Consider the following 20036-nt stretch of genomic DNA (forward strand, 5'->3'; position numbering starts at 1 on the left):
TTCAGTACAAACCAATGCAGGTTACTTGTACAAGCCTTAAACATACTTATATAAACCTTCAATATACTTATATAGGCTTTAAACATAAATTATAATACAAAATATAGCATTGAAGCAACTTACAAACAAATTCACCTTACGAACGATCGTCCGGAACGTAACTCGTTCGTAAAGTGGGGAGCGTCTGTACTGTGATGAGGCACATTACTGTACAAAATAGATATTGACACCATACTCTTGCACCACCTGCTGGTAAGAGTACACGATGCCCTTTAGGACATTGGATACAATCATACAACATGCACACACAATATCGAATATAAAAATGCACATGATGCATAGTGTGATATTTGTCGTGTTAGAGTAAAAGAGATTTTAAAATTAAAATGGACCTTTTGACTTTTAACATCACTTTTTGATGAGAATGGGTTTCATTTTATTTTTAGAATATGTTGATGAGCGGCAAATACAATATATAAATAAATAAACAAACACAAGGGTACTCAGAGTTCACAAGAAGTCTGAGAACAGCTGCAATAGCATCGCGGGCGCGTGCGTGCGTGTAGGGAGGAGACTCGAGCCCTGAGCCAAGGAGACAGGGTGAGCGCTCCAATATTGTCAGATATTGAAGCATACCCCCCACCCACACACTTCCAGACACCTTTCCCTGATCTGAGATCAGTGGTTGCTCTCCTCAGCGCGATCTCTCTCCTCCTTACCGAAGAAGCGCGCTCCCAGTTCACATGGAGCCGTCGCCTCCTCGTCACCTTCACTGCTGAGTGACACGCAGCCGCGTTTCGCTGCGTGAAAAGTTCCTGCCCAAAAAAAAAGGAGCTTCACGACTTTTTCTTTGACTTGATCAAAACAACCACAGTGTAAGTCCCCTCCGGGCTGCAGGGATCGACATGGCAATGTTGCTGTTGCTTTTGCAGTTTTATGTGCTGTCGAGTTTCGTGTGCAACGCGATCGCTTTCGTGGAGGAACCCTCCGGAGGAAGAGCGGACGGGTACTGCGGGAGGATCCTACGGGCACAGACCCAGGGGACCCGGCGTGATGGGCACCATGAGTTCCGTCTCAGAATGGAAGGCGACCCGGAAGCCTACCAGCCTGGCAGCACATATCGAGGTAAAAGGGTGCGCGTTTAGTCGCACATTCAAAGAAGTACAAGGAACGGAGAAAAGTTTGAGTTTGTGTAACTAATGTATAGTAAAACAATATATGCACGTGGTCGCGCAGTTTCATGCATGCATGGGGATGCTTTCATTTTTGTCATTTTTACCTTTAAACACATTATAGTATTTTCGACTAGCCATCTAGATATATTACTGTCCATCAGCGTCAATTTGGGTTTTGATTGTGGGTTGGTTGTTGGTTAGTGGTAAACATGTCTGCCTTACGTTTATGAGGTTTTGAGTTAGAATCTCGACATTATTCAGTGTATGCATGTTCTCTTCATGCCTCCATGGGGGTTTCTCAATGTATTGTATACTCTGGCTTCCTCGTGTTCCAGAAAATACAAATTGAAGACTCTATATTACTCAATTCTATATGACAGTGAATGGTTATTTAATAGCTGGCGACCAGTCAGGGGTTACTCCCCTCGCCCAGAGTCAGCAGGGAGGGAAATGGCTCCATCTCATACACAACTCTAATGTAAACGAGCTGTACAGAAAATGAATGGGAGGTTGTGGAATAAAATAAATAAATGAATAAATAAATAAAATCCAATCGGTAAATTCATATCTTTATTTTGTACAATAATTACAATCAGAGCTGTAAAGATATGTTTTTTTTTAATCAAAAATAGTAATCGACACTCGAAATAAGCAGCTTTGCATCACGGTTTGCTGGTTAAAATTTGCAATGTGCTCATCATTAAAACACAGTCTTGAATAGCAAACTGAGAATCAAACATCAAAAGAGAGAAGAAGAAGACATTAGAGGTCGACAAGAAGCTTTGTGCTACTTACGTAGAAGCAGTTAGCAAGCAACAGTTTTGGTTGTCTACTAGTGCGCCTATAAACACATTGCGGAGTTGCCGCTAAACATGTTGCGGAGTCGCTGTTAAGTCAGTAATCTTTGCCTGCATGGCGGCGAATACATTTCGGACAATAAATATCATTCTCATGAAGTGACAATAATATGAGTTCTGAGTTTTGACTTTTGACTTTCAAGTCAATAAATGTTACCAAAATAGCAGATTAGCACTTTATTATAATAATAATAATAATAATAATAATAATAATAATTATTATTATTATTCAAATCAATTTCGCTTTGCTTTTACACAAGAAACTAAGCTTTGCTGCTATACACAATGTGAACTTAAGAAATGAAAACATGATTCTATATATATAAGAAAACCATTGTTCATTCCATTCCATTGTCATATTTTTATTGTAGATTTTTTTTTTTAGCAAGATTGCTCCACAAACAAAATAACCAAGCCTTGGTAATCATTGTGCACATTTGGCAACAAATTAAAATTGCATGGACAATCCAAATTTTCACTGTCAGACACTCAATTATGTTGTTTATTTTAATACTTCTTTATTTATAGCAACCACACCCTCACTTGCACATGTATGTTAAATGTAGAGTACAGTATTATAATTGATGCTGAACTCTTCCAAGTCACTCATTCAAATCCATCAGGCTCCTTGTCTACAAGTGTTCTGTTGACCTATATTCACTTCCTCACCTCTTCCTGCCAACAACTGGATGGAGACACGCAGGCACACACACAACAGAAGTTCAGTCAGATATCTGGCTCCATTTATGCTGACCCCATGGATTCAACCATCAAAACACCCTGCTCCAAGATGTCTTTAACACTTAGCAGTTAGCACAAACCGGAACGAAAAAGAACCGGTTCTGTCTTGAATTTGTTTCTCTAGATTCAAATTAATACTTTGAAACAATTACAGTGCGAAATGAGATAACTTAAAAGTTTTCACTCAAAACAGTGAGCTGAATACCAAAGCACTTTCTGACATAACAGCATTTGTTTGCTCATTCATCTCACATTTCTCTAGGATTTACAAGGTGTCCTTTCTTCCATAGTGAGATGCTAAATCCCTATTTACAGTGCTCACTCTTCCACATCATGCTGATGCTGACAGGAATGCTGTTTTCCCGCCAGCATCATTCAGGGTGATCCTGCATCATTGCAGCATGACCCTGATGTGTCAATGTAGTAAAGCCTCTTTACTGCTCAATGTGTCCGAGGTGTTAATACACACTCTCCGTCCTCCCTACAGTGATCCTCTTGGCAACCAGCCCGGCATATTTCAGGGGTTTTACCCTCATTGCTCTGAAGGAGGGCAGGGAGGGTACCACGGATGATGACTACACCGGCCAGTTCCAGGTGAGATATAGCAAGAGAATCTCTGCAATTTAAATTTGAACTTTTGATTGGATGAACTTGCAGGACTGCATGTGGAAGTGAGGCTGAAAACATACCTCTTATGTAGGCATGGCGTTCTTCCAGACGAATAACACATATTAGTTCTAGTGCAGTGGTTGTTAACCTGGATTTCGATCGAACCTCAGGGCAGCAGTAAAGACACACACCCGACTCAAAAGATTTGTGATGATACGCCTCGCTTAGCCATCATTGGCTGCAAGTGATCACACTACATTGCTTGGCCTTTCTGTGCTGCAGAGAATTTGGTGTGCTGAATAGTCGACTTGTGGCTGTTGTGATGGTACATCGTGTGATTTCTTTAAATATTGTAATCCCTTCATATTAACTATGTCAAGCAAAAAAAGAAAGTGGTCGGAGGAATATGTGCAATATTATTTTTACATGTAAAACAGAACGTATGGTGTTCCACAGGGTTCCGTTCTGGGTGCTCTGCTGTTTTCAGCTGCTGCCCCTGAGTTCCATCTTAACTTTTTGACTGCCAGACGTTTTCAGAAAAGGGATGCCGTGGGTGCCAGCCGATTTAAGCATTTTGACTGATCTTTCAAGGTCCACAGAAAATTTTGTGTTTGGACTATGGAAACACACATACTACCAAATAAAAGATTGGACTCTCATCTTTCATCAGAAAAAAAAGTTTGTTTCTACCTTATTCCGTTTTTTAGTAATCAACAATAGAAAATGGTTAGTTTCACTCAAATGATCAGTTTTTTTGTGAAACGATATTATTTCATGCACTCTAGTGAATTTGACACCTTTTTTTTCCATGAATGATGCCACAAACACCTAAACAGTGCTTTACTTCTGTAAAACACTACCACCAACAATGAAAAAGTGTTTTTTGATAGCAAAATAAGTTTATTTACATTCAACAGTGGAACAATTTGACAAAACAATTTGGCAAACTATTTACAAATGTGTGCAACCGTGGTACTATTTACAATTGTGTGGATGTTTCAAATACAGTTTTTCTTTTTGTAACACTCCCCTTCGTGCAAGTGGACGCAGCAGGATTTGCACAACAGATTAGTTTCACTGCGATTGCAGACACTTTTCTGCTGGCTTTTTTTTTCCCGGGGAATAGCAAGTATATACTGCAGTGTGTGTTTGGCCATGTTGCCATCAAGTCTACTCTCAGGATCATGATACGGTGACATTACGGTGGTGTCACGTCTGGCTTCCTCTTGTCCTTCAGTTCCTATACCGGGTGGTAAGAGATGTTCTGATCCATCTTATCCGCTCCATTCATGGTGGCATCGTAGTCCATAACCAGTGTCTTCTCCGTGATCAGACTGTACCCACTCCTCCGATGAACATGCATTGGACTCGGGGCACTCTTCGTCGTCCGATTGAACGTCCGCCTGAGCGTGCTCGGTTGTGTTCCGTGTTTTCCGGCGTTAGCATCGCTAGCCGGTGAGGCTTTATGACGTGATCATAGCCGCCGCGTCAACGCTTCCAACTTCGGCGTCAACCTCGGAGTCACCATCATCATCATCGTCGTCATCAATGTGCTCTTTAGCACTGTTTGATGCTTTTCGTATTTGAAAAAAATGCTCAAGCGTGAGCTGCTTGCCACCGGTTGCCATTTTCGCTGTCTTAGCCATAGTCCCCTCAACACTCTAGCTCCGCCTCACGTCTTCTACTACTGACGCCTACCCGATCTTGTCCAAAGAGAGTCATCGCTGCCATCTAGGGGCCAAAAATAGTCATTATACTAACTAGATCTGCTTGATACTTTCAGCACAGCTGGCCAAGGCTTTCCTCCACCTGTTTAAAAAACAAACAAAAAAAACTTGGTGAACGTCTTTTAACGTCTTTGGCGCTCCTCCGTAGGATTTTACTAAACGTTATTTAACGTTTTTGGCAGTCAAAGAGTTAAAAAACAGTGGTGGTTGTTTAAAAGTGCTCTATAAATATATTTTCTTTTTCACTAAAGAAGGGTTCATAGGAAACTGGTGGGGTTCAGTACTTCCAATACGGTCAAGAACCACTGTTCTAGTGGAAGGCATGATAGAGATGAAGTTATTGTGGACAAAGAGGTAAATAGAGGAGGTTTCGAAAGGCACAGGCCAGAGATGTAAGATATTTTCCTGAGTAGCAACACAATTCCCTCTCAGAAGTTGAAAGCCACTGAGCAGAAAGACAGACTTCCTCAATTATATTCTGTGTAGTGTAAACAGGAACACAAACTGCGGCATGTTGAACATAGCAAGGATCCACATAAACAGAGCAAAGGGCTTATTTGATGGTGCCAGCAAATTGGAAGCCTCCATTCTCGAAATCCCACACTGTCTGGCTCAAGTGGGATATGTAGTGGGTATTGTGAACGTCTTGCTATTTCTTTATCATATTAAGATCCAATCTACTAGACTTGAAATTTGCAGGCCAGGGCAGGTCTGACAATAATACTGGATCTCATCCACTAATATGGTTTATGTGAGCAGGTTTTGAAGTCTATGGAGAGTTTTACAGAAGGTTTTTCATTGACATTTGTGAAGGAAGGAACCTTTAAATCTTGGTGAAAAGCCACTATGTTTTATTCATTTTTTTGTCAGAAGAAAATTACAGATTTATGGAAGATGGATGAGATCACTGCCACAAAATGCAAACAGACTATCTGTATTGGACATTGTGTATTCTTGACTTTTGCATTCACTTCCTCCAATAGTGCTTGTGATTGAATGAATTATACCTCAAAGGTTTCTTTGGTTTGAAGAATAGGGGCTTTTATCAGTGCAAATGTGGACAATGTGGTCCTTATAGATTCACTGACATCAGATGAAATCAAAATGATCAGTAATTTGGTCAGCTATGTGTCAATCAAATCTCAGAAGAATTGGAACAAACTAAGCCAGTTGAGTTTTTCTGTGGACCGAATGCTAGGAATGCACAGATAACCAATACCAGTATTTGTGATGATACTGTACCTCTGTTCATTGTCATAAAAATGATCCGATACTTTACGCACCAATACCACATCACCAGCCCGACACATCTCTTCCAGGTAGGAAGCATTACAGGCATGTGTGGTGTGACTTTTTAAAGACATGGATGAAAACACTTTTAGACGGCCGCAGATTGTGTTGGCAGCTGCCAACCAGCAAGAGCGATTACCCGATATGTGTGTTGAGTCGCATTTCTTTGAAGTTCCCGAATAGGTGATAATTAGGTGCTCATATTCTGTTAGTGTTTTGTATTTTACCAGGTAATGCATTCATTACAGCGATCATTAACTGTCAGGAGCAATTAGTTGGTAGGTGAGAAGTCAAAGCGCTGTCAAAGCGCTTAGAATACCTTGAAAGTAGAAAAGCGCTCTACAGTAAAGTTAAATCCCATTTTATCACTGTTAGTGTTGTAATGACAAGTTGTTACTCTTAAAAAAAAGTGTTATATTGGAGTGAATATATGCCATGTTAAAGAAAAGTTGGTGGTTTTTGGACAATATTTGATAAAAGTAAAATATTAAAAAAAAAAAATCACAATTACAAGTATCAAGTATCAGTACTCAGAATCTGCTATTACGCAGTACTAGTATTTGTACTTGGTTTGTAAAAAGTGGTAAACCATACGTACAGTACAGCCCTACTGAAAACATTTGAGTTTGACATAAAGAGATGAATACAAAACAAGATCAATAATGTTTCAACTTAACATATAGCATCTTTTGTTTGAAGCAGTTTGTTTTTAATACAAGCAAAATGAAATATGTCGCTGACAGTTGTTAACCGTTCATTGCATAGTTGTTTCCCACTACATCCATCCATCCATTTTCTTAACCGCTTAATCCTCACAAGGGTCGGCGGGGTGCTGGAGCCTATCTCAGCTGGCTTTGGGCAATAGGCAGGTAACACCCTGAACTTGTTGCCAGCCAATCGCAGAGCACACAGAGACAAACAGCCATCCACACTCGCAATCACACCTAGCGACAATTCAGAGTGTTCAATTAACCTGCCATGTATGTCTTTAGAATGTGGCAGGAAACCAGAGTACCCGGGGAAAACCCACACAAGCACGAGGAGAACATGCAAACTCCACCCAGGCAGGCCGAAGCCCGGACTCCCATTGTAAAAATGTCTATGTGGAGTGGCTGAATTGTCTACCATTTTTACTAGTTAGAGGTTAACGTGTGCTGCCTATGCGTGAAAAACAAAAAATTGGACTGCCGAGAGGTGGAAAAATCAATCAGAGCTGTTGTAGAAAAACATTGACTGTAGCTAATACAACTATTCAGGATGTATTTTGGAAGAAAGAAACCGCTGCTGTTCTAAATAACAGATATTGAAGAGGTAGATCAAGGAAAACAACAACAGTTGATGGAAGAAGCACTTTGAGAGGTGCGAGGAAGACCCCAAAACAACTTTTAATAACATCAGCAAAAACCTCCATGGCAGGAGTGTAGAAATCATAATCTACAATTCTCAGAAGACAAAAGTACAGAGATTGTGGTGGAAGATGAAAACTGCACATTGACTACTAGAAGAATTGGACAGCCAGGCTGGAATTTGCAAAAAAGACATGCCTCAACAGTTCTGTGACAACGTTTTACAGACTGATGATGGAAAAGGCTAGACCTTTATGAAAGGTAGTCGTTTCAATCAATACCTGTTCCAATATTTTTGCTTGCCTGCATTGTCATCTCTTTATGTAAAACTCAAACGTTTTCAGTAGAGAACAATGTTCTAATACTAAATAAGATCATAAAATGCATTTTAGGCTTAGTGCTGAAAAAGTAGCCGGCCTCGCTGGATTCAAAGCCAACTCCAAATAGACAGCAATAAGGAGCCATTTTATTTGACGGATCACTGTTGGAAAGCAAAGTGTGAGGGTAAACTCATTTTAGCATGCGCGCTCATTTTGTTATTTATAGCCACTGAAAGAGGAATACGATTATTTTGTCCTCTTTGCGTGTTCGAAAACTTGAAGACAGATTTAATGTAAGAAAAAACACCTTTGCAAAAATGATTTAATAAAAAAAAAAGTCAGAGATCTCTGGACATTCATTACAGACTCCAATTGCTTCACTTAAACAGGTGGAATTTCAGAGCGTCGAATGTAGCTCTTCCGCGTGTACAATGGCTTTTTATAGTTAAAAGACCTCCTCTCTTTCATTTGTAGACAAAACATACTCTCTGGGTACTTTTCCATGAGCGATGGCGAAAACAGAGTCAGGAGTGCGTGTTCGAAAACAGATTCTGTTCTCAAGGACTAAATGTGTTTTCGCACAAAACGCTGAGAAGGAACTTTTTTAGACTAAATAGTATGTCCCAATTTAAGGTCAGATTATACCGAAATCAACACCATCTGCTCTGCACAGGACACAAAATATCTCGACAAGGTTAATATAAAGGATTAAAATGTTAATAATGTGTAACAATGGTTAATATATGAAATGAAGAATTAAAAATGTTATAATATCTATCACCACCTATCCTCAAAACTTAATTCTGTGTTGACAAACCACTGAGTGACCACTGACCAGAGGGTGGTTGTGTCCCTCATAATTGATATAGCCTACTTGAGATTATACCTTGCACTTGAAAGTGGATTTGTGTCAAAAGCCATTACAGGTACGGCAACCCGTGTATAAACCATGTTGTGGATGACGGGCTAATCTGACGCAGAATTGTAAGGCTGCAGCACTAAACCACAATGTCACTGTGCTGCCCACGCTCCAGTACTTTTGAAACATTTCTTAACGCAAATATGTCAAGTCTATTGTCTCTTTCTTACCACTGTCTACGCGGATGTGCATAGCAAACACCTCAGTGTCAGGGGAGGATGAGAATAGACAAACGGTGGGATGAGCTTGAGCAAAATGCAAGTTGACATGCTGGCTTTGTATGTGTTGAATACATATTGGAGAACCCATCAGGCATGTTCTATTGTGTAAGAGACAGTTGCAATTCATACTTTTGTCTGTCTTAGCTGATTATAACTTCCGGAGAAAAGTTTGGAAAATGGAAAGACGGAAGTGGCAATGTTGTGAAGTGTTTAAATCAGAGGTCACCCGAGCAAGAAATCATTGTTGATAGTTATTGTGATAAATAATAATCATTAATCATATTTATAGAAAGTTGTACTATCAATAATAAAACAGTTAAAGGTAATTTGAGTAGATTGACTCTTTGAGAAGTGTGTAGGAAGCGGGTACCCCTTCACATTGATTGGACAGGTGGTGACCCCTGCTTTAAAGTATAAAATTGGTGTAGAGAAGTGGGGAACTTGGATACTGCACTATATGCACACTTCATCACCATTCAAAACTCATGTGGGAAGAAAATGAAATGTTTTAGAATGATTTTATTCATTTTTTTTAATCTGTCCTCTGTAAATCCTAGCCACATCAAAAAGATAATTAGATGAGCTTCAGGTTGAAAGTGATAGTTTGGCTCAATTGAGATTCACTTTTTTTTTTGTAATCAGCTGATTGCTATCATAATTATGTTAGACTGAGTTTATTAGAAGTTTGTGTTGCTGACACTTCATTCCTGTTGAAGTTCTTCATGCAGCCACTTCTGCTGTAAAGGAAGAGACAGTCATAGTTCTGTTTGTCTTTTGTCTGTCTGCTTGCACTCTGCTATACTTTGGTGCCTTCTGGCACTGGATGTCTTTAACTCTTTGACTGCCAAAAACGTTAAATAACGTTTAGTAAAATCCTATGGAGGAGTGCCAAAGACGTTAAAAGGCGTTTTTTTTTTTCAAAACAGAGGTGAAACTAACCATTTTCTATTGTTGATTACTGAAAAACGGAATAAGGTAGTTTTTTTTTCTGATGAAAGATGAGAGTCCAATCTTTCATTTGGTAGTATGTGTGTTTCCATAGTCCAAACACAACATTTTCTGTGGACCTTGAAAGATCAGTCAAAAATGCTTAAATCGGCTGGCACCCACGGCATCCCTTTTCTGAAACGTCTGGCAGTCAAAGAGTTAAAAACGTATCTTTGACGTCTACAGCCGTCAATGGCGGTGAATGAGTTAATTTTCACTGATGATGCAAGTCACTTCACTTGTCACTTGTCAATCATTTATTCTGAAAAGAATAATTATTTTATTAGTAAGTGCCTTCGAAGGCCCCCAAGGCCACTCACTATACATCAATAAATCAAAAATAAAAACATAATTTTACTGACAAAATAAAACAACAAAATGTTCTTTATAATCAGGGTTTTTTTTTTTTTTTTTTTTTTGTAACTGGCCGTTTTTGTGCCTATGTAAGCAGTAAATGTTCACAAGGATATGTGTGAAGCGCCTGTGTGTTTTTCCCAGACAGCCTTACATTCGGGTGGGACGTGGGTCATATTTATCTAGGGCAGCAACATGTTATTGCTCAGGGAGGCAAATGGAGCGTGTTTGGATAAGCGGAGAGATGAGCAGACTTGATATTTTATCAAGCACAAATTATCAAGGGTTTCTAGTTGAGCAGGGGATAAACAAACCTAATCACTATAAAGTGCCTCATCCAAGGCAAAGGTTTTGGATTAAGGCAATTTCGCAAGCTAAGCAGAACTTAGAAGGCTTTGAGGACTTGGCTGTCTTGGCTGCGTGCAGGGTTGGAAAGATGGTGAGTTGATAAGAAAGATAATCACACCCAAATGTGATCTGAAAGTAATTATTTTCACGCTAAGCACCCAAACACATCATGTTTTGGAAGTTCAGTTATGCACCTCTCTTTATTTTGATTTTATCAATATTTCAAAAGGACGGGTTTATGCTCATTGACTGTATTAGCTTACAGTGAACACAACTGTTGTTTTCACTGTTCTTTTAATTTAACATGCATGGGTCAGATACTTAATGTTTACATAAATATTACCTTGTTCTGCACTGATCTGAGTATTTAATATCCATTAAAGGACTGTTGGTGTGAGGCTACTTTTTTTTCCATTATAATGGTCTGCCTGTACCATTTTGTAGTATCATTTTTGTTTTCAGCACATCTTACATCTTACCACGTACCCATTTTTCAAGAAGTTATTTACAGTGCACAGTGGATACAAAAAGCATACACACCTGTGTTCAAATGCCAGATTTTTGTGATATTGAGAGGCCACAATAAATCATTTCAAATGGTTTTCCATCGTAAATGTAACCGATAACCTACAAAATTGAAAAAAGACAAATGTGGGGGTAAGTAAAATTAAACAATTGAGATAATGTGGTCAGCATCATGCTTTGCGGCTGTTCTTCTTCAGTTGGAACTGTCGCCTTAGTCAACGTTGGGGGCATTCTGAGCATTTCCATATAACAGTCACTGTGAGCACAAGAAAACCTTCAGGTTTCTGCTAGGAAGTAAAACAAAATGGCAGTTATAACCTAAAAACATCTGTGGTTTATTCGGGTTTAATCAAAGACATTTTAAATGGTGGCAGGTGTGTGTTAAAAAAACAACAACATTACTTTACGCCCGCTTCAGCTGAACACAGCATTATTTATGTTATGTTATGACAATAACATGTGACATGACATGGCCAAGCCTATTTTCTTTGTCACTGTTGTTTTTATGTACAAAAAACTGTACAAAAAATTATGTCATTAGTAATTACATGCAGGTAATATACCACAACTTACGAGTAGAATTGAAAATATAACAAAGCAATTTGCCAACATTTATGAACAATAAAATATTTGTAGCACTCTTTGCTATTCAATATTTGTAGCATGTGTTCTTAGCTAATGAATGCTAGAATTCAACAAAACAATTGTGACAGGCCATACAAACGAACCATACAAACTTTATGCTTATTTTCGATATCATTGCCTTTCTTGAATACCAAATGATACAACACAATTCGAAAAATATAAACACTTGTATTTTCATCACATCAAGTCTTTGCTGGGGAAATTATAAGAATTATTTTGGACTATTGGCCTCAACCTTTTAACATCTGCTTTATCACTCCACAATTTGATTGACTTTTGTTATTACATCTTGTGGAATTCAAATGAAAAACATTTTTTTTTAGTCAGCAGCAAGTTTTGTCAGCACTGTGCACACAATTGTAAACAAAATAATTCCAACTGATGCAGGCATTAATAAACTAGATGTCAGCCTAGAAACCTGGTCCACCAAACTTATAAACCACTTGAAGGGGAACTAAACCCAAACAAGTTTTTTTTTTGTTGCAAGAATACATTTTACAAAAGCCTCTGCTTGATATCATTGTACAACATTCCGTTTTTTTCTCTGCCACTTTGTCACTTTCCATGTCATGTTTATTTCTAGTCATGTTTAGTTCCTGTCACGTTTAGCTTCTGTTTTCCTTGTGTGTTCCCCTTGTCTTGTCATTTCCTGTTTTAGTTTGAAAATTGACTCCTCTCGTTTCTGGTCACTTGCCCTTCCTCGTGTGGTGTGTGTGTCAACCCTGACTCCTGATTGTTTCCACCTGTGTCCCCATTACCCTCATGTGTCATCCAATCAGTGCCCTCAGCCAGGTGTGTCTTGTTATGTCATTAGTGTTGGTGTATTTAGTCAGGTGTCTCCCCCCTGTCTGTGTCGGTTCATTGTTGCTGTAAGTCTTTCTCCACGTCACGCTGTCCTTTTTTGCCTTGTCAGGTACCATGTCATGCTGTTAGATTTGCCTAAGTTGTTTAGCCATGTTTAGATTCATGTTTTGTTAGTTCAATTTATTTTGTACTTTGAAGATAGCTTTTTTGATTAGAAATTAAAACCTTTTTTCTTGGACTACACCTCGGCCTCCTTGCTCTGCCTTCCCGCATCTGGGTCCTAAAGCCCCACCTTACTGACATTCCAAGGTGGAAGAATAGAACAAATACTGCATATCTTTTAAGTAAGAGAATGCACAGTGACTTGGGTAAGTCACTTTGGTTTAATTACCAATCTGGAATTAGTAACACATTAGATTACGCATTCCCCCAAAAATTTGAGTAACACGAGCATAAATCAATCAAATATTCTGTCAGACTGTTCAGTGCTGTGTTGTAATCAGATTTGCATTTCAAGGGTGTGGCTTAGAGAGGTCGATTTTTCACTTTTAGCTGCTTGAGATTGTTCCACCGTCGCTTTGGTTGGATGAAGCATATAGCTCATTGTGGCGCCTCCATTCAATGATGGCGAAGGCCGCATTTCCTCTTGGAATTTTGCATGAAACGCAGAGCTTTGAATGTTGGAAAGCTCAAGGCAAAACGCCAGTGCCCCGAAGTCTTAATCGAGACTTTTGTTACTTTTAAAAGTCAGTTCATCCTTAAGTGTTGACGTGACATTTCAATGCGTCCGCGTGTGCACCTCTTGTCTCTGCTTTTACTCTGGAAGTTTCATTTTGAGAATTGGATTTTTTCTTTTGATTTATTCAATCGCAGCTTTTCATTCGATTATGAAGGAGCATTGTGTTTACAGCAAATAACAACACAAGCAGGCACCCTTGTGCATCGTATCGTTCTTATCTGTTTTCTCCCGGGATCTTGGGTGTGCGTTGAAGCCTTGTTTTGCCTCCAGCTTTTGCTTCTTTGTGTGCGATGGCGTGTATGTATGTGTGTTTGCACAAGGTCTGAGTTTGCTTGTGCAGGCACTCTGAAGCCTCTGTGTTTACCGTCTCAACAGAGAGCGAGAGACTGAGAGAGATTGAGATGGACAAACCGTGGACACACACAGACATGCCAGCCTCTGCAGAGAAAACAAACGCTCCTTTGCCAGTCTCCCACACCCCCCCCACCCCCCATTTCGTTCTCAATCTGCATGTCTTTTTCTGTCTGAGCTTCAGTCTGTCACACTTACGCATCTGCCTACAAGAATCAGGATAAAAAAAAAAATAGTTTGGCAAGCTAATTTGGAGTAGAACATCAATAACTTTGCTGCTGTGGGATAGAGTTTGATGATTTGAGACTCTTCGCCATCTGTATGCCCAACTTTTTTACAAGTTGGTTGCACATTCAAAGTCAGGCATGAAAACTGATTTCCTGGTTGTTTGTCAAACAGTTCTGAGAACTCACTTGTAGGCTTTTGGGAACGTGCCGACTCAATATATTTTCCAGATACTTTCACCCCATTTATCATCATATTTGCAGACTCTTTCAGATCGTTCGATTCAAATCCTCAGCTTCTGCCTTTGCTTTTAATAGCGAATCTTCATTAGCTGTGTTTACGTGGAGCCATGTATTCCGATTAGAATGAATCTGAATGATCAAACAGAATGAAAATGCTCCATATAAACACATGAATTGGAATGAAAAGGCCAAATGGAATTTCATTCGAAATGGCAGTGGTGGTATATTCCTTTTACGAATTTGAACGGGCATCGTGGAAACAGTTCAAGCTCTGTAAATGTGTCATGATGTCATCCTGACATCTTACCAAGAGCTTGTCGGTGACGGGAAAACTAGTTTTAAAGTAGTTGCAAGTTGTTTTTATCAAGATGTTGCTTTAATATGAGTGTTTAAACTAGGGGTGTGAATTGCCTAGTACCTGGCAATTCAATTCGTATCGCGATTTATAGGTCACGATTCGATTAAATACCGATTAATCCCGTTACGAATCTATAAAATTGTACATGTACACTGTAAGATTTTTATGAACATGTATTTATCTGAAAATTCAGGCTTATAACTGAGCCACTGCATTTAACAAACAGGTTGCAGTCTGTTTCATGTTTGAACAGCACTGAAATAAAAATATTAAGGCTTAATGTTCCATTAATATACAATTCTTCCATACTTAATGTGTGGATCCTAACCCTAAATAAGACGTTTTGTTGAATATTCCCATCATTTTTTTTTTTGTAAAAATCTATTCGGCCGCATATCGAATCTAGTTTAAACTGTTAAATCTACTGTCATTAATAGATGAACTCCATCTTGATAAACCACATGATGTTTACATCGATTTCCGCACGTCCCATGGCTGTAACATGGCTGATCTGATTAATGGAGTGGAACATGTAAACAGGTAACCGCAGATCTTCATTCGGAATGATTTCAATCGGAATGACAAAAAAGTCTCCACGTTAACCTCGCTATTAATATGATCTCTGACTGCCAAAGCAACATTTGTTCACGACTCTTTGGGGTCAGCTGCCAGCTTGACTTTTTAATTTATTTATTATCTTATCATATTATTATTATTATTATTATCATTTATTTTTTAATTTGAGTTTGAAACCTATAACGCATCATCACCTCTTCCATTCATTAGTTTGAATTTTCCTCATAAAGAAAACTATTTCTAAGAACCTTTTAATCCAACTATCCATTTTCCAAATTGATTATCCTGCTCAGTGTTACGGAGGAAGCTGGAGTCGATCCCAGCAGAGGTAGAATGGAAGTGGATCACACCCCAGACTGAATGCTAGTCAATCGCAAGACAATTGCGAATTGAGCATTGACCGGGAATGTCACACTAGCTACGTCTAAGTAAACCACTATCCTACCCACTGCATGGATTTACATCTTCAATTTCTGGCTTGTGATTCACTGGATGCCCAATTCAGAAGAGGTAAGAAAGCTGGCAACCCTAAGGCTTAAATGAAACAGCAACGGCACAAACAGTGAGAGCAATATCATGCCTTTGGCTTTCTGGTGGTCTGTATTGTGTGAGCACTTCAATTGTTTGCTTTGACGCTTATGTGGCACTGGCAGGAAATTCCCACATACACTGGACAGGAATTTGAAAACAACACTGAGTGTCTGCCCAGCTTGATCATGTTGTCAGACAAAGTGAACCAGTTATGTCTTGAAAATGACTAAGCTTCACGTTGAAGGACAACGGCAAACGCGGCGCTGTTATGTAAATTAGCCAAGTTGTGACAAGACAATTTGCAAAATTCTAAATGGCTCAGTCACAAATACATTTTCATAAATACCGTAGGCAGGCACAACTATTAACTTGGTTGTCTAATGGAAGTCGTTCCAGAGATGCAAGTGTACTTTCCTTATGTCCCCTTTCAAGAGTTGCAGCTGCACAATAATTGAGTGGTTTCTTCGAGGGATAGACCGATTATTGGCTGGGCCGATATTGGCCATTTTGACAAATCTGAAGGCCGATAAAGCTGGGATCTCACGAAATGGTGAATGCTTGTGAATGTAGCGAATTTAGGGTTTTCATCAGGATTTGTAAGATGTTTACAGACACTTTTTAGTTGTCGTAAACATTTTCAGACAATTTTTCACTGCAAATATCTTTTGAAACCTTTTTGACGAACATTGATGAAAACCTCAAATTAGCTACATTCGCATACATTTATCGCTCAGTGAGATACAGGGAACTTTTCATTTATGAATCTATTTAAATTTCCATTTTTATAAAAACTGATGCTGAAACTAGGAACTCCCTATACTTTTTATTTTCTAAAATTAAATAAGAAAAATTTGGAAATTATTTTGGAAAACTTTATTTACAGTAGAAAACTTCAGGGAACTATTTACTATTTGCTTAATTTTTAATTAGCTTAACACATGCTGATGACCCTGAACGCTCCCTGCAACTCTGTCAGTCCTTTATATGTTTACAATTAAAACAAAACGTTTTTTATTTTTATTTTTCTTTTGACACTAATATTTTCTTTTTTATTGCAAATGAATATCGGCTTGAAATATCGCTTACCAGCTTCCTTTTGGTCAAAATGATGGAGTTTCAAATGCCACTCTTCTTCTGTGCTCTTCTTGTTTATTAGGTCTGAATTAAGGCACCTTTGGAGGTCCAGTAATAAAAATCCTTGTGTGTCCATCCTAAACGTGAGAATCAAATTCCCCATGAACACAATCATTCGCAATCCAAAATCAATACACATATTTGATAAAGCATGGGAAGTCTGAGGCTTTCTCATTTTTATTTTTTGCCCTCCAAGCTGGAAGAGCACCTGCTATGACTAAGTTACTACGCCTAATACACTTTTGAGCCACGGCAGCACTCTCATCCTCCTTGTCTTTTCCCCCCAATACATATATTTATTGTCTGTCTCTCATTTCACTGTTCTTCAGAGCACTCCTTCTCCTCTTGTGCATTTCTCACTCCTGCCTGCGACTCGCTTTGTCTCCCTCTTTGAATGCCTTTTAGCCCCTTGTTTGTGCCAACTTTTGACTGACACAGCTTCAGGCTTAGCGACGCAAACTAAAGCAATGTGAGTGAATAGAGAGGCATAGGGAGGTCAACACTGAAGTCCAGGACCATTTTTATGTTTGCCTGAATGTGTGCTTCCAGACTGCTGTGTATACACAGTGTGCATTTGCATGTTTGTGTGTTACAGAGGAGGGCTGTTAGTGTGTTTGCATGCTAAAAGAAGGAAAATGACAAAGGAGGGAAAACATTCAGTGACATAGTACTCAGCGTCCTTTGGGGACATTTGGATGATGTGTGCCGTTGGAGAATGGTGGCAACAAGGTCAGAGGGTGAATGTTTGTGTCAGTGTGTGTGTGCGACTGCGCGCGTGCGTGTGTGTGTACCCTTAAAAAGGCTTCATCTACTATAGGGACTCAAATAGAAGTCTTTCATGGACAAGACTTCACATAGCAGGCTTAAAAATGTACACACACATTTGTTTCCAAACTTCACATTTGGCTTTACTGAATAATAAAAAAAAAAACCATACTTTAATGGTTAACCATCAATTAGATAATCTGGAATCACGACTACAGTACAGATACTGTATATTCATTTTTTACTTAATTTGCTGGCCAGTCACAGCAGAAGTTTAGATTGTTGACTTGTGGCCGTCATAGACCTTTTTTTATTTATTTATGAGCAGACAGTGATATGTTCATTTGCTTTTGTTTTTTATTGTTTTCTGTTGATTTGATTTAAGCGCAAGTCTGCAGTGTATCTTAATTGATTATCATAATCTCAAGTAATGGCCACAGCCTTGACCAGGTTATATTAGTAGACATATATCTGACATACAGGTTTGGGAGGGTTACTTTTAAAATGTAATCTGTTACAGTTACAAGTTACCTGCTAAAAAATGTAGTTAGTAATGTAATCCAAGTACCATAATATTAAAGTAATGTAACTGGATTACTCCAATATTGATTATGCTCATGAAGACAAAATAAAAATAAATATCGCCACAAAATATATTCTATACAATGTGCCTCTGCTATTTTTTTGGTGATAGGGACCCGGGCAGCCTACAAATAGCAAAAATCCTTGTGTAATTAAAAAGCATAGACTACTGATTGATTGATTAAACACACAAATGGATAGATAGATAGATAGATTCATAGTCATTCAATGAGGATAATGATGTGTGACTGCAAAAATAATTTTTATCCCAGTCACAAGTTTAGCCGTGTATATGTTGTGTATGATGTTTAAATTGTGAATTGGTGAGAGGAAGATTTATTTGAAAGGTGTAACTCACATTATGGTTGTAGGCTAGCGGGCTAGCTAGCAAAAAGCTACAGCGCGTAGCATGCCGCTGGACTATCAGCTCAAACTTTCGCTCCGAGTAAATTCCAGTGAATACCGGTCGCTATTTCCTCCTCCCGTCCGTGAAGCTTTTTGCCCACGTGTGGAGGACACGACTAGTCAGTTCGTTCGCTCCCACCTTCCCGATATGTAGCAACGGTCCCACTCGCGCGGGCGTGCACGCGCTCTCTCTTGCTCTCTCGCTGTGTCACTCTGTCCCTCTCTTTCTCTCTCACTCTGTCCTTCTCTCTCTCTCTCTTTTACTCTCTCTCTTGCCCTCTTTCTCATCGTAGAAATTGTAATCCCTCAAAGTAATAACTAGTAGTAAATAAGTAAGTAACTGTAATGGAACACAGTTAAACAAATTTTTTAAATCTGATTATGTAACGGCGGTACATGTATTCTGTTACTCCCCAAGGTCTGCTGACATAGTGTGCGCTTCCATATTGTGATATGCTGACAGTTTGAGGCCTGCAAAAGGTTCTAAATTATATGGATATGCAGAAAAATACTTTAAGGGTGTTCAATACATCGTACTTTACAATTTCCTTCAAATGGTCTTGAACTATTGCTCTATGGAAGACACCTTTTCATTTTGAGAGCTATCCCTAAAATGACAGATGCATCCATCCAGCCATCCATTTTCTTAACCGCTTGACCTCACAAAGGTTGCGGGGGGGCGTTGGAGCTTATCGCAGCTGGCTTCGGGCAGTAGGCGGGGTACACCCTGAACTGGTCGCCAGCCAAACGCACATGACAGATGCAATGTCAGTTAAATATCACATTGCTTGCTACATTTTTGGAGCGCAATCATTTTGTCAGACACGATTTCAAATGATCCTCCTAAAAAAGAAAAAAAAAAAATTATAATACTAAAAATTATAATAAAGAATCCAAGAACACAATTTGGTCAAATCAGCCGAGGTGAAATATTCACAGAAAAATACAGTTCCTGGCTTTCCATTTAATCGATAACAGAAATACTGTAATTGTGTTTTCTTGTGTGGTTTTTTTAGATCATTGATGAAGACGACACCCAGTTCATGACCAACTGTCCCCCTGCAGTGACAGAGAGCACACCTCGCAGACGCACCAGGATACAGGTTTTTTGGACAGCGCCACCAACTGGGAGTGGTTGTGTCATACTCAAGTAGGTTTTTTTTCTTCAATTGTCTTTCTTTTGAAAAACTCAATCTCAAACACCAGCATGGGGAGGTTTCATAATTCCATCATGAACTTTTGCGTACTCCGGATAAATTT

General features: G+C 39.0%; 1 protein-coding gene across 1 annotated transcript in view; it reads left to right on the forward strand.

The window, feature by feature from the left end:
* Positions 1-624: 624 nt before the first annotated feature.
* spon1b (spondin 1b) overlaps positions 625-20036 on the forward strand; it is a 70886-nt gene continuing 51474 nt past the window's right edge. The window contains exons 1-3 of the mRNA XM_077569224.1: positions 625-1125; positions 3261-3367; positions 19793-19926. Of these exons, the coding sequence (XP_077425350.1) occupies positions 906-1125; positions 3261-3367; positions 19793-19926 (461 nt within the window). The 5' untranslated portion in view covers positions 625-905. The remainder of the gene's footprint in view (positions 1126-3260; positions 3368-19792; positions 19927-20036) is intronic.

The sequence above is a fragment of the Vanacampus margaritifer genome, chromosome 6, assembly GCF_051991255.1.
Source record: "Vanacampus margaritifer isolate UIUO_Vmar chromosome 6, RoL_Vmar_1.0, whole genome shotgun sequence".
In the NCBI taxonomy this organism is placed as follows: domain Eukaryota; kingdom Metazoa; phylum Chordata; class Actinopteri; order Syngnathiformes; family Syngnathidae; genus Vanacampus; species Vanacampus margaritifer.